General features: G+C 37.3%; 1 protein-coding gene across 1 annotated transcript; it reads right to left on the bottom strand.

The window, feature by feature from the left end:
• Positions 1 to 7,128: 7,128 nt before the first annotated feature.
• LOC113773133 (pentatricopeptide repeat-containing protein At1g77170, mitochondrial) lies at positions 7,129 to 10,690 on the bottom strand. The gene has a single exon (XM_027317680.1). The coding sequence runs from the start codon at positions 10,616 to 10,618 to the stop codon at positions 9,197 to 9,199; it is 1,422 nt and encodes a 473-aa protein (XP_027173481.1). The 5' UTR covers positions 10,619 to 10,690; the 3' UTR covers positions 7,129 to 9,196.
• Positions 10,691 to 13,966: the final 3,276 nt, after the last annotated feature.

The raw sequence follows: 13,966 nt of genomic DNA, 5'->3' as shown, positions 1-13,966 counted from the left end.
AGCTCTACTGACTTGATCGTCGGAGCTACTCCGGGGAGCTAGCTCCCTCCGTTTATTTCTCTCTCTGCAGGACAGGTCGTTCGTTCTCTCCCCGTCAATTCGGCCCATCAGCTCGGCCCCTCTCTGTTCGCTCCACTCGTGGCAGTTCAGCTTGGATCGCGTTTTTGGCTGCCGCATCAGTATCCAAACACAGCTACTAGCAAATAGAAAAATCTTCTTATTTCTGTATTTCTTTCTAAAGCTCAAACAAATTTTTTTTTTCTTTTTCCTTTTTTCCTCGTAAGTTGATTTTTGTTTTTCTTTTTAAATTTTCTACTGCCAAATTACGTGTAATAAACTTTAGCTTGCGTGAAAGAAGAAGAGAATAACATGTTACGCTAATAGGCAGGGGTAGAGTGGTGTGCGTGGGCCTCCCGATCACTGTGTGGTTGGTTAAGTATCATACGACTACTCAAAAGGGTAAACAAATAGTGTACCGTTGAAATTCAATGATGAGCCCGAAATCAAGTGCCACGTGTAGGCTCTTATAATCATTCCTGCCAACCTTGATAGGCTGGCAAATTCGCAAAGCAGCCATCCAATTTCTCACCGACAACGGTGGAGCCGTGACGAACATAAACAAATTAGATGAGCCTAGCAGGCTGCTGCGGCTGCAAGAATGGTTGTAAATTAGTGGTAAATTTTCATGGATTAATCTTTTATATAATAACAATACATACACTATCATGTTCGAAGAGATATTATACATCTTGAATTTAAATTTTATATCTAAGTTTTATGAGTAAATCTTATATACACTGACAGTGTTGTTAGGTTCATGACATGTATATAAAAATTGAATTTTAAATTCAAATTTTATATAGTTGTCATTTATCTAACGCTGCCAGTGTATGCGTAACAACATTTAATCAATCATGACAATGTATACAAAATTTACTCGTTTTTTATTTGGGCAGAAGTAAAGTTTTGATGATCCCTCGTGTTTTTAGATTTCTTGTGACTGAATTTACCATGATTTAATTTCCTTTGAATGATTTCGAACTTGCCACACTTTAAACCCTCCACTTTACACGGTCCTTTAATTAGGTTGATGTAATTTGCACGTCTACTCTGCTCTAATATCCAATTAAATGTTATACGCAACTTTCAAAAGCACAAGTTAATAAATGTGATGAATGACAATTCTTGACAAATTAGGTAACAGTATATGTCTTCTAAAACATGAGGAAGGGTCATTACCAATTTCAAAGAGTAATTATTTGTTAACCCCAATTTCTGACTGAACCAAAAGAGAAAAAAAAAAAATCTTAATGGATTTTACTTGTTGTTTACTCACTCAATCTACTTTGAGCTACCAAACTTGAACGTTTAGCCAAGGCTCAGATACGAATGATTGACTGTCCCCACGAAAAGGTTAGGTTAACAAACGTCTAGTGAAAATGATGCTCGAGTAAATCCTCCACCGCTCCCCTTCTTAATCATTAATCAAGCTTGCAGAGAATGTTCAAGCTAGCTTGATACCGCGTTTATAAAATCCGTGGTACTTTTGAACTTGTAAAACGTCTACGAGTCTTGTTGCAAAGTCTGCCCCGGGAACCATGCATGATTTGTTTTGTTATATATTATACCCTGAGATAGATTAGAGCAACTCAAGACGAAGATTTTAAACGTTCCATACTTAAAATTACCAACATAATTGCTTTATTGATTCAATATATATATTATTGTTTGCCAAGGAATTTATCTTCATCAAAGGTAGGGTACGTGTGACTCAAATTACGCCATTGCCTCCTCCTCATAGATACATTAATTGATTCTTGATCAAGGTTACTGCATAATATGTATCTGTAAAACGATAACAGAGCCCTTAAGGGCATAACTTTGAGATCAATATTCAACGGATTGAAGACAATTGCGTGCGACCATTAATAACGTACACTAAGATATCAAATTTTACTTTAGCACCAGCATTAATTAACGAATTAATGTTAATGTGTATGGTCCATTATTGTCCACACTAAAGTCTAAATTACCATACATTCCTTCCACACAAAAAAAAAAAAGGGGCTAAACCATACAAGCTACTTTTCCCGAAAAAGAAAATCCACATGTGACTTTAATCAATCAGTTTTCTTGCTCTTTAACTTGTGCCCTTTTTCTTTTTTTTTTTCCTTCTCATCAAGGTCATCAGTCATGACAGTGCCTTTATAAATGGGTCATGGGTGGCCTTATTTCGTGGTACGTCATGGAAAGTATCCAAAGTTACTTATGTTCTTTTTCTCTCCTTTTTTTTTTTTTCCTGTAATTAATATTGTTGGTGTACATTTACGAACTCAACTTAAGAGTTTATTCTAGTTTCATGCCAAATTTCTTGACAGAAGCTAATTTCACTTTTTTTCCCTTAACTTTTGCGAGTTGAACAAATTAATGCATTTCATAGTAACAAAATGAGGAACAACACATGTTTCCCATTCTAAAATGAACACATCCAAATTAAGGTTCCACAACTTTTTAAGAATATTAATCAAAATTTAAGTTAGCATTCTTGAATTTCATTGTTGTTATAAAATTATATGAGTGCATTAGTGTTACGGAAAGTCAACAGCCAAAAGGCAAATGGTCTTAAAGGAAAGAGAAGAAGGTCATATCAGCTTTAGAGAAACACAATAATTCTTTTAACCAAAAGAAAATTTCTATTAATTCTTTTAACCAAGTAAACAAAGAAAAGGAGTTAACTTCGAAATCAGGTGTGAAATTTTTCTTCAGGAAATAAGTCACTGCTCCTTCTTGTTACCAAAGCATTAGGACTTTCACACAAAGGAATTAACTCATATGCTATATTCTTTCAAGCGAACAGAAAAGATAAAGAACTTCACGTAGTGCTTTCCTCTTCGTCTACTTGTTTGTTCCCACAAAAATGATTTAAACAAAGAGAAGTTCAGGAGGCATAAAGGGCCGGCAAGCTTTTTATGACTTGCATGCCTTTTCATTAAAGCAAGAACAATTCGTAAGATCCATACTCAGATGCTTTTACTTCTCGTGCATATATATCCGCATGATATATATGATAGAAGGAAGGTAGAAAAACCGTCCACAAGAATCACGAGAACTTCTTAAATGGAGCTCGACCGTAGAGGCAGTCGATTGCTCATAAACTTAATGGTTGAAGAAAAGCTTAAACAAACGAATTATATAAATTTGTTTGGATCTCGGAGTCATTTTCTGTCAGACAACTGATATTTGAAGCTTATCACAACGCCCGGTTCTTTTTCATTTCATTTACCTTTTTATCATCGGATAAGCTTCGATACAAATACGGCAGTGTTTTGTTAGGCGCCAGGTGTTATCTTACTGAATCGGGGCATGTCTTGTCCTTGAACTGCACTTCATGTTCTAATGATTGACCCAATTTAATATTTATTCCGGTTTACACGTACGACACGAGCGTGTTTGGATCGGAAGATTATTTGTGATAACAATTTCCTGTCTTTTTTTAAAAAAAAAAATTTTAAACCTGATAAAGAGGATGATCAGAAATATGACAAGGTAATAAAAAAAATCGCGTTTACTGCAAAAAAGAAAATAATATTTGAGAAAAATGTATCTTTTCCGGCGGCACGCTGCGCGCATGTCAATGCCCTGCCGTTTAAGCATTTAGAATTACCAATGGATAAGTCGGTATAGCAAAGAAATGCAAAATTAACGGAAACGACGACATTTTGCGTTTGCAGAAAGAGTGAAATGAAAGTGCATCATTTTCGATAATTTTGGTCAACCTGAAAATTTTCCAAACATTAAAGTTTCCCATCCTCCGGGGACACCTGTATTTCCGAATTGGCTGTTTTTTGACACCGGTGCGGCTATAGCGTCAGAAGCTTGGTTGCATAGTTCTTCTGGTTTTAACGAGATTGTTAAAAAATAAAAAAAAAAGGAACGAAGACTTGTATCATGGGGTCTACTTAATTTCGCTTTCCGGTCATTTAGAAAAGTGTAGACTTAATAACTGTTATCATACTATTAATCTTATTGATTATGTCTGTCATTGACACGACCCTTTCTCCAATTAAAGCAAACTGCAAACAATTATTTAACACAAAAGAAATGGAAAAGCCATCAACGTCGTTTTGGGCTACCCCATGATGTTTACTCCTTTTTAAATAATTCAGGTGGAGGATTTGGTGTTCAGCTAGCTATTGGTTTTGTTGAGGAACGTCTGTGTTTTAATTATTTAATCCTAAACCCTAGGATGTGGCTCATGAATGGGGTTCTCCCATTCTAGGTCGGATTAGGAAGATTGATATTTTTACAAGAAGTTCCTTTTAGTTTATGAACCTTTCTTGAATAAAATATTGAAAAGAAGAGAACTCTTCTTGCGCTCCACTATTTTGTGGGGGGGGGGGGGGGTTGGATAGAAGAAAGAGGAAAGTCTTATAGGTCGGGACGGAGTCTGAATAAGCTGTCCAAGGGAGAATGGACCATAGATTAGGAGCTTTCCAAGGCACATAAGAACGGGGCGCTGTAATCAGTCTAACTGCGGAAGTGCAAAATGATAGTTGATTTGCTTGCATCATCAACGTATTTTTCAATCACCCTTTTATCTCACATACATCATATTAAAAAAGTCACACTCGGTATTTTGAAATGGTGTGAAAAGAGAGGAGCAATTGCGAAATTCTCAAACTGATTATTGCATCCATCCCAAGTCTTCGGCGAGGGAAAAATATCAAGACATGCGTTCTGCAATGAATGCAAGCTTTATTAACGCATGCCCACAAGGAGCCATTCTTTTCCCACCACACAGAAGTTTCCCCATTGACTCCCTAGACAGAGGGATCGAAATATTAATAGATTAGATATTTGAGTCCTGAATTATTGGTGGTCCGAAGAAAGACAAACACTTAAGGACGTGATTTTCATGTCCTTGTCTATGTCCTCCTGAATTTGCCTGTAAACTTTCAGTTAATGCACCTTCTAATCATTCAGCAACTTGACATTGGGGTACAAGTTTCTTAAAAGACTCTCAACTAATTTTACTGTTCTATAAACAAAAACCTTGTTCTTACGCTAATAATTCAAATGCATCTACTTCTCTCCGAGACCACCGCGTGGCACAGGCTTGCTGTCTTGTCTTTGCGGACCTCAGTAAGCCATAAATTGACTGCAATGTAGCCGCTGGATTGAAGCAGAAAGCAAGTTTATCACAACAGCTTAAAGCATACCCGAGTCAAATCTTTCGTTGCCCTTGATCTCTATTCTTCTTGCTTTCCCCACCTATTCATATATCATCCCATTTTTATCAGGTTGTTTTGCTATTGCAAGAACAAATTTCGAATAATTAATGCAATATTACATGATACAAGACAATAATATTCATGTCACCGGTAACCTGATCTAGTACAGAAATTTAAAAGACCAGTTAATCTTGTGACAAACTCTGATAAAAAACAACTTGAAAAAACTAATTGGGGTAACGACATAGACAATTCAAGAAGCAGTGGAGGAAGTTCTCACAGACTTTCCAAACAGAATATTAAGAAAGGCTAACATATAGCAAATGCCACATATTGCACAGTCCCTATTATCCGGCTGCATCCTCATTTATTGTCCGACCTTCTCATCTTAGTAGGCCAATCCACTAAGCCAGCTCAGTGGAGTTTACCTTCAAGTTAATTCTTTAACAAACTCAAGGGATAAGAGGTCTATATTGAATTTTGAGAGGTTAGTTGCATTTAGCCTCCAGTTTCAATGATTGATCCAAACAACTGCTTAAAAAGAACGCTAGAAAAGGGACAGACTAGTGGGTCGGCTTGCATTAATCATCTTCTCAGTTTACAAATTCCTCAAGACGGGCATTTTCATCATTATATGGAAAACGATGTATTATATATCCAACCTTCAAATTGGGGGGAAAAGTCGCTGTACATTAATAAGCCCAAAGAATGCAGCTACGCTCGTTTTATGCACTTTAGTCAAGTTCCACGCAGGTAAAGAGCATTATTTTGATCCAACAACCAAACTGTTAATGTGCTGTTTTGATACCAAGGAACTTTTTTGGAACATCCCATTGAATATTATGACTTCACTAGGTTCCTCTCTATTTTTCTTGGACAAGTGAAATAGTAGAGCATGCCTGTACGCCAATACCAACCAAAGGACTGTTCACTTTAAAGCAAATTTCTGCATAACATACCTGGCTTCCTAGTTCATGCCTAGTGCTCATGAAATTGCCATGCTTGACAACCATCAAATCCGGAGCTTCACAACCAGCACTCTGAAATATGGTTTCATGATTCTAGTCCTTCATGTTGGTCTTGACAAAGTTCTCTTTGGTTCTTCCGTGCTATAAAGCACTTCATCCAACATGACTTCACCATTCTTCAGTGCCTTGTAGATCTTTTACAAGAAAACTCTTTTCACGTGTCTCCCACTGATTGTGACCTGTTCACCAGTCAAACAATTCTCTGAAGTAGATTGGTTTCTAAGGCACCCAATACTTTTGAAACAAGAATTGCAGTGAAGGATGCATTAACAGCAGAACTTCTGGTATCAAAGTCACATCAAAATGCAAAATGAGAAAGGTTTAGGGGTCCAAGAGACCACAAAATGAAGGTAAAAGGTAACACACGATCAAAATCAATGAGGCAGAGGAACCAAAGCATCTATAAATCTCGTTACTCTTGCTTGCAGCAAATCCAATATTCAAAGGTTTTTTAGCATCTAGTCTCATCATTCACAGAAATTTGCAGGAGTTTTTTGTGATTTATTTTCATTTACATCAACCCATCATATCCAAAAGCACAGCACATCAATAAATACACTTTTGCAACCAAGTCTAAACAGAAAAATTCCAGAATTGGGAAGGGGTTTTGGGTAATAACAACAAATGAAGTACTTTAATTACTAAAGGACAGTTGAATAGCAACAACTAAATCATATTACAAGAGTCAAAACTTGAAGCAATTAAAAAACAATATACAAACTTGGAATCAGACAACTCTTTTCATCTAAGTTGTTTTCTGTTAAGGAATACTAGGAATTTAAGAACATTGGAAGGGGTGAAATTAATCAGAACCAAAATGATACATGAGGAATTCCAGATATCAGTGAAATGGCAACTGAGCTATTCAATTATTATCAAAATCTAATATTATCAAATGGCTATCTCCAGAAGACAATCTATTTGACCTGCTACTTGCCAAATGCAGTGATTATAACTGCTTATTTGCCTCTTGCTCTGAACTAAAAGATTCATGCCATAGCAAATGGAACCCAACATTATTTTAAGCTGATCATCAAGATTCATATTCCATGTCCAGAAAATATAGCTGCTGTGATACTTCAAGTGCAGCATATAGACAAGCCAAAGTTGAATTTTAACTTCACAAAAAACCAGCCAAGGTCAGCTGGATCATGTCTTCACTATTTCACTTTACATCTGCAGAAATACATGCCATGAAAAAAAAAAATGCAATAGACTAGGACCTTACAGTCATATTCATTGACATAGAAGGGCAGTTTTCTAGTTAATAAGCTTTAACAATTCGGTCAAGACAAAGAAGCCTTTTAGCTTCTTAACCATAATAGGAAGTAATGCAAGACGCCAAGGAAATAACGGTGCATAGACTCATTTCCCAGAAAAATGTTAAACAAGCTGGAAAAATAGAAAAGTGGAAATCTCCCCAGATGTGCCCCAAATAAATTTGAACATCATTGGCCCTAAAGGGAAGAAACCTCGCAAACCAAGTGATGGGAATAAATGCTGAATAGAGGCAGATAGGAAAAACATGAGCAAAGAAGTAAAGATACTAAATCTGACATAATTAATGGACCTCCAACAACTTGAATTGTAATTTACAAACATCTCATGATAAACAGAATTCAGACTTTCAACTGTGTTCATATATCAAGTTGACATCTTGTAATATTTACATGAGTTACATTGTCCAGTCATTTATGGATGGTACTAATTAAGAACACTAACTTGACATAGCCATAGTTAACATGTGTTTCACAAACATACTTTTGTACACCTAAGAAATCACTCGTCTTCATTCTTACATGAGTTTCTCTATTCTTTGTTCTCAAGTATAAAATGCTTAGATATGCCAAAACATGGGTGCCAAGTAAATAATAGCCCATCTAATTGCCAGTATAACCAATCAATAATGAGCTATACATCTCCAGGCTCATATCCTTGGAGTTGATATGCTTTCAACATCAGAGTTGAAACAAGCTCTAACAGTTCCCTTGACAAGGATTAATGTAAAAAGGGGCAACCACAGCAAGACCAAGAAACAGAAAAACGTCAGCAGACTTGTGAATGTTGCAGGGTGGTCAGTGCGTAACTGTGACAAAACCAAAATAATAAATACTCGGTAAATTAAGCACTCGCTCACAACCAAACAATCAGAAATAAAACCTGAAATGATAAGAGACGATCTCTATATCATATCACTCCAAATTTCATCCATGATCTACTTTGAAATCATTTTTGGAATTTACTTATCCCTGACCTGGGCTATACTTATTTCCAATGCCTATACAACATGGTATATCATTCTCTACCAGGTGGAGAAAATTCCCTGTTCAAAGATATTATAAATACGAAATATTTTTAAGTCAATCAATGTACATTCACAGTGTTAACATCTTGACAACTTGAACTGCTTCAATCTGCATCCAATGTTATCAATCATGCGTATTAATGATGCTCATTTGAAACAACTGGAATAGAAGAGAAGCAAAGGCAGAAAATAAATCATGTGATCCAACACTGTTTACCCACGCATGGTCTAGGAGGAACAAAATGCTAGTAAGTCAGACCTAGAACTGAACATGTTAGCATTGTTTTCCAGCTGCAAGACCAGAAATAACCTTTCTGCATGCTGTCCATCTAAGATCTCCCAGAAACTTCATGGCATCAAGAAACCAGCTGTATGAGGATGAATGCTGGCAATTCATATTTATGTCCCGTATACAAGGAGCTTCAACTTTATTTTGTCTTGCTCTCCTTTGTCCTTATCCAAAATCTAACATCTCCTAGAAAAAACTCACGGGACAAATAGCAAGTAAACAGAAGCATGGCGAGAAGAGTTCAGATTTGTGAAAGTCAGTTAATCACAAATAGTCCAATTAAAACTGCATCTGATAAAAGGATAAATTAAAAGAAAACCAATGCATGCTAATCTAGTGGATTTCAACCAGTGCTAGTGGATAAGCTATAAGCTGGAATCTTAGCCAGTTTTCTCTCCTTCATAATCCCTCTTATTCTTTCTACCTCTTCCCACAGATCATTACTAGCATAGATATTGGATAAAACCACGTATACCCCATCATTCCAAGGTTCCAACTCAAGCAAGTGCTTAGCTACCCACTCTCCCATCTCAACAGCTCCATATTTCTCAGAGGCACCCATCAAACAACCCCAAATGACCACATTAGGTTTCATTTGCATCTCTTCCACCATGACCCTAGCTTCATCAAGTAAACCTCCCCGGCCTAGCAAATCCACCATGCATCCATAATGTTGCAACATGGGAGCAATCCCATACTCATTCTTCATCATCTTGAAATAATGTTTTCCCTCCTGCACCCTCCCACCGTGAACACATGCACTCAACACTCCAACAAATGTTACATGGTTAGGCTTCACTCCAGCATTTCTCATATCATGGAAGCACTCTAGTGCATCCCTGACGTGCCCATGCATTGCATAGCCGACAATCATAGATGTCCAGGATGACACATTTCTTTCTTCCATCTTCATAAACACCTTGTTAGCCAAATCCATTCTACCACACTTTCCATACATATCAATAAGTGAATTCATCATCAACAAATCCAACTTTTCCAAACTTTTTGCTTGAAACACACATTTATGCAACTGAAGTGCTAAATTCACATCCCCTAAACCTCCACAAGCAGAAGTTACACTAACCATCGTAACATCATCAGGCTGAAACCCACATTCTTTCAATTGCATAAACATCCTTATCGCTTCCTTCCCACGCCCACTTTGTGACAAGCCAGCAATCAAAGCATTCCAGGAACCCAACTTCCTGTCGGTATTTTCATCAAACAATTTATGGGCGTTTCGAAACTCACCCGCCTTACAATACAAACTTATCAACCCACTCTCACAATACATATTTTTCTCTAGCCCCAACTTAATTGCCATCCCGTGAACCTGTCTTAACATCGATGAATCAAAATATTGGGACACGGATTTTAGTACAATTGGTAGTGTAAATGTGTCTACTGTAATACCAGCTCGGGACATTTCAACAAACAAATGGTGAGCCTTTACGGGTGAATTTAGATTGGCATACGATCTCATTAGATTGTTATAATGAAATGAAACTGGGTACAATGCTAAAAAGTGGGTGCGCGTGATGTGAGCGTGGATTTGGTTAAGCTGTTTCAAATTAGTGCACTTTGAGATTTGGGTTGCTATGGTTTTTGCATAATCTTCAGTGGGCTGGTTTGGCGGTCGTGGGATGGGGTTGAAGTTAGCATTGCTAACTGCGGCTTGAGCAGAAATTGTACGGCTAATTATTACCAGGTACTTGGGGATTAGAGTGCCGACCAACGTGCGGGGGACGTAAGGGATGAATGTCATGTGGCCGCAGTCCCGCCGTGGTAGTGGTAGTGGTAGCGGTGGTGGTGGTGGTTCATGCCGCAGATTGATCAAGAAAAGGCACTGTTGTTTCGGTTTTTACAGCTTACCGAGGAATTTTGGTTTTTTTATTTTTTCACCTGTACTAGCAAATAGTGGCCTATTTTGGCATTTTTAAATTTTCATATTTCGATGGGAGAAAATGAAAAGGAATAATCAGAATTTTGTTTATTGGACTTTATTTATTGGTTAGAATTTGATGATTTGGAAGTAGAGCTCTAAACGAGACGAGTTAAGTCGATATTATGGCATTCAAACTCGACTCATTAAGTTATTGTGTTGGGTTCAACTCATTTATATAATGAGTCAAAATTTGTGTTCAACTTTAGCTAATCAGCTCATTAAAATTATCCTCAATTCAATTCCAAACTCGAACTCGACTTATATGACATAAATGAGCCAACCTTGAACTAAAAAAAAATTAAATGTGTTTAAATATCTTATACAATTTTACAATTCAAAAAATACAACCAATTTAATTTGCCTATTAAATGAGAAATATTTCAAAGAATATAAGAAGATTCTCAAAAATATTTAAATAAAACAAAATTCTAAACAATCAAGACAAGGTAAATTTGCATAATTATTAAGAAAAATTAGTTACATGAGCTCAAATAAATGTACAAAACAAACTTAGACGAACTTAAATGAACTATTCTAACTCGACTCGTTTAGAAGTCTAATTTAATGTTTAAACTCAATTCATTTAATTAAATGAACAAGCTAAATTCGAATTTATACTATCCGAGCTGTGCTAAGCTCACCAACCACCCATTCATTTCACAGTTATATTTCGGTGTGGAGTTCACTTATTTGTACATAAGTGAGGTTTTCAAAGCAATTGTACAAGCATGTAACTCTGATCTCCATTAGTTTCAAATGCTTGATTGCTACTATACGAATGTACCAACTACTACCAACATAACATCCTGTGGTACTGTGGTGTACTATTTTTGTATCTGCCAATGACTAATTATAACACCAACCAACATGTTATTAAATCACCGACCTTTGGATTGGTGGCCACCACTAAGCCATTTAAGACTGGGTGACCTTGTCTTCCACTAATTGTCAAATTAAGTGGCCTCTTAAAAAATTTAGATGGGTGTGTAGTACACCCGTCTGGTTTGATGGTGGTTTAATCTCTATCGACCCTCTAGATCCGGTTGGATCTCCTCCTTAAATTAGAATAGTTTAGGATACTATAAAAAAAGTGATGATTGACAAAAATATATATATATATATATATTAGAGCGAATTGCGCGAAATGTCACTAAACTATTTCAAAGTGCCGGTTCTGGTCACTAAACTTTTTTATTAGCGCGAAATGTCACTGAACTAGTAAATCTATACCGTTTTGGTCACTCCGTGTATTTGTGCCGTTAGGAGAGACGGAAAATCACTTTTTAAGGGGTAATTTCGTCTACACAATAGTTAAAAAATTTATGCCCTCATTCTTCTTCACCCACAACCATCCATCACCTACATTGCCACCCACCGCCATCACCTCCACCTCCACTCTCCTTCCTTTCCCTTTTTCTTTCTTCTTCCTCCTCCTCCCTCTTTCACCATTTGTAACAAAGAACACCCTTTATCATTACTTACCTTTCCTTACATTATTTATCATTACTTACCCTTTATCGGTCAAGAGCACGAAACTAACCTTTCATTGGATGATCGATGGACAGTATATGCACAGGACTCACGAAACTAACCCAAAAACGGCAGCAAAGCAGAAATTCAACTAGACAGGGTTATTGCTCTGATGCAGAAAGGTCAAGAGCCAGGACTGAAAAAACGAGGGCGCAAATTACTAACCTCAGTTCTGATTGTCCGCCTATTCAGGAAAGGACCAAGAGGGAAAGGAAACCCAGTGATATTGAAGTAGAACCTTCCGCCACTGCTACCACTCGTGCTGCTGATGGCTTTTCCGGAAGCAACTACCAAATTGACATTCTTGATTACTTTGGGTTTTCATTGAAAAGATAAGCCATTTAAAGGTGACCCACCAAGGAAAGCAGTAGTGTTTGATTCTCCTGAAGATGAATGATTTGGCAATAAAGTGGACTTCGGCGAGGTCAAATTGATGCATGCCACCATTTTCAAATAAAATTTCCTCCCACGCTCCCACTCCCCAAATTAGTGCCAAATTAGCGTCAGCTCAGGTGAGGCAACGCAAGAGTTGCAAATCTAAATTGTGGCCGGATACAGAGTAAGGAAGGAAAAAGCTTCGGATAGAAAACTTGAAAGAGGGCCAGAGTTTTTTCAGCTAAGAAGAAATGGGAAAAACGAACGAAGTAAAAACAAGAAAAGCAGAGGAGGAGCTGCGGAGGAATTGGAAAACAGAGGAGGAAGAAAAGAGGTCTGGACGAAGGACGAGAGAAAGAGGGGAAAGAGCATCGGCGCATCTCTTTTGCCGCTGCTGTTCGTTTTTGCGCTCACCGCCACTGAAGCCGCCGCCGCTCGAAGGAAGCCGCCATCACCTCCCCAGAATCCTCCATCACCGTCGTCTGCAAATCTTCAATCGAACAGATGTGGTAAGTCCTCTTTCCCCTTCAACCGAACAAATTCTGTTTTCTCCTCAAGCTTAGACCTATAAGAATCTCAAAACCGAGATTAGCTTATTGTGATTTGTATGTTGATTGTACGCAATTTTGTGTATACATGCTTTCTGTGTTGTTTGGGATTGAATGTCTTTATGTTTCTTACCAATTCTTGGGCTGATTAACTTCAAATTGAACAAAAGAATCGGTGAAATTTCTTATGCTCATTTGGTGTTCGACGAAATGCCTAGCTAAAAGTTCTTATTGAAAGATGCTTTATTTGCAATTTTTTTTCTTTCCTCGTGGAAAAAATCGGTTAAGTTGGTCAATTCGCTTCCTCACGTTTGAGAAATTTTGATGCATTGCTGTCTTCCGTTTTTCCGTCTCTCATGATTATGTAAAAGCTTCAAGGAAAAGGCTGTGCAGACAAATTTGCCCCTCAAAAAGTTGATTTCCGTCTCTCCTAACGGCACAAATACACGGAGTGACCAAAACGGTATAGATTTACTAGTTCAGTGACATTTCGCGCTAATAAAAAAGTTTAGTGACCAGAACCGGCACTTTGAAATAGTTTAGTGACATTTCGCGCAATTCGCTCTATATATTATTAAGTGTACTCTTCGGTTTTCAAACAAGTTTTTGGTTCTTTGGCATGGTGATGTTTCATAAAAATGTAGTTCACTTCACAACTTAGTAGCATGATTAACACATTCGATGCTAGTTTGGCAGCCACAATTGAATAAAACGG

The sequence above is a fragment of the Coffea eugenioides genome, chromosome 6 (genome assembly GCF_003713205.1).
Source record: "Coffea eugenioides isolate CCC68of chromosome 6, Ceug_1.0, whole genome shotgun sequence".
In the NCBI taxonomy this organism is placed as follows: domain Eukaryota; kingdom Viridiplantae; phylum Streptophyta; class Magnoliopsida; order Gentianales; family Rubiaceae; genus Coffea; species Coffea eugenioides.
The sequence above is the reverse complement of the archived record's forward strand: the minus strand, read 5'-3'. Positions and strand labels throughout refer to the sequence as shown.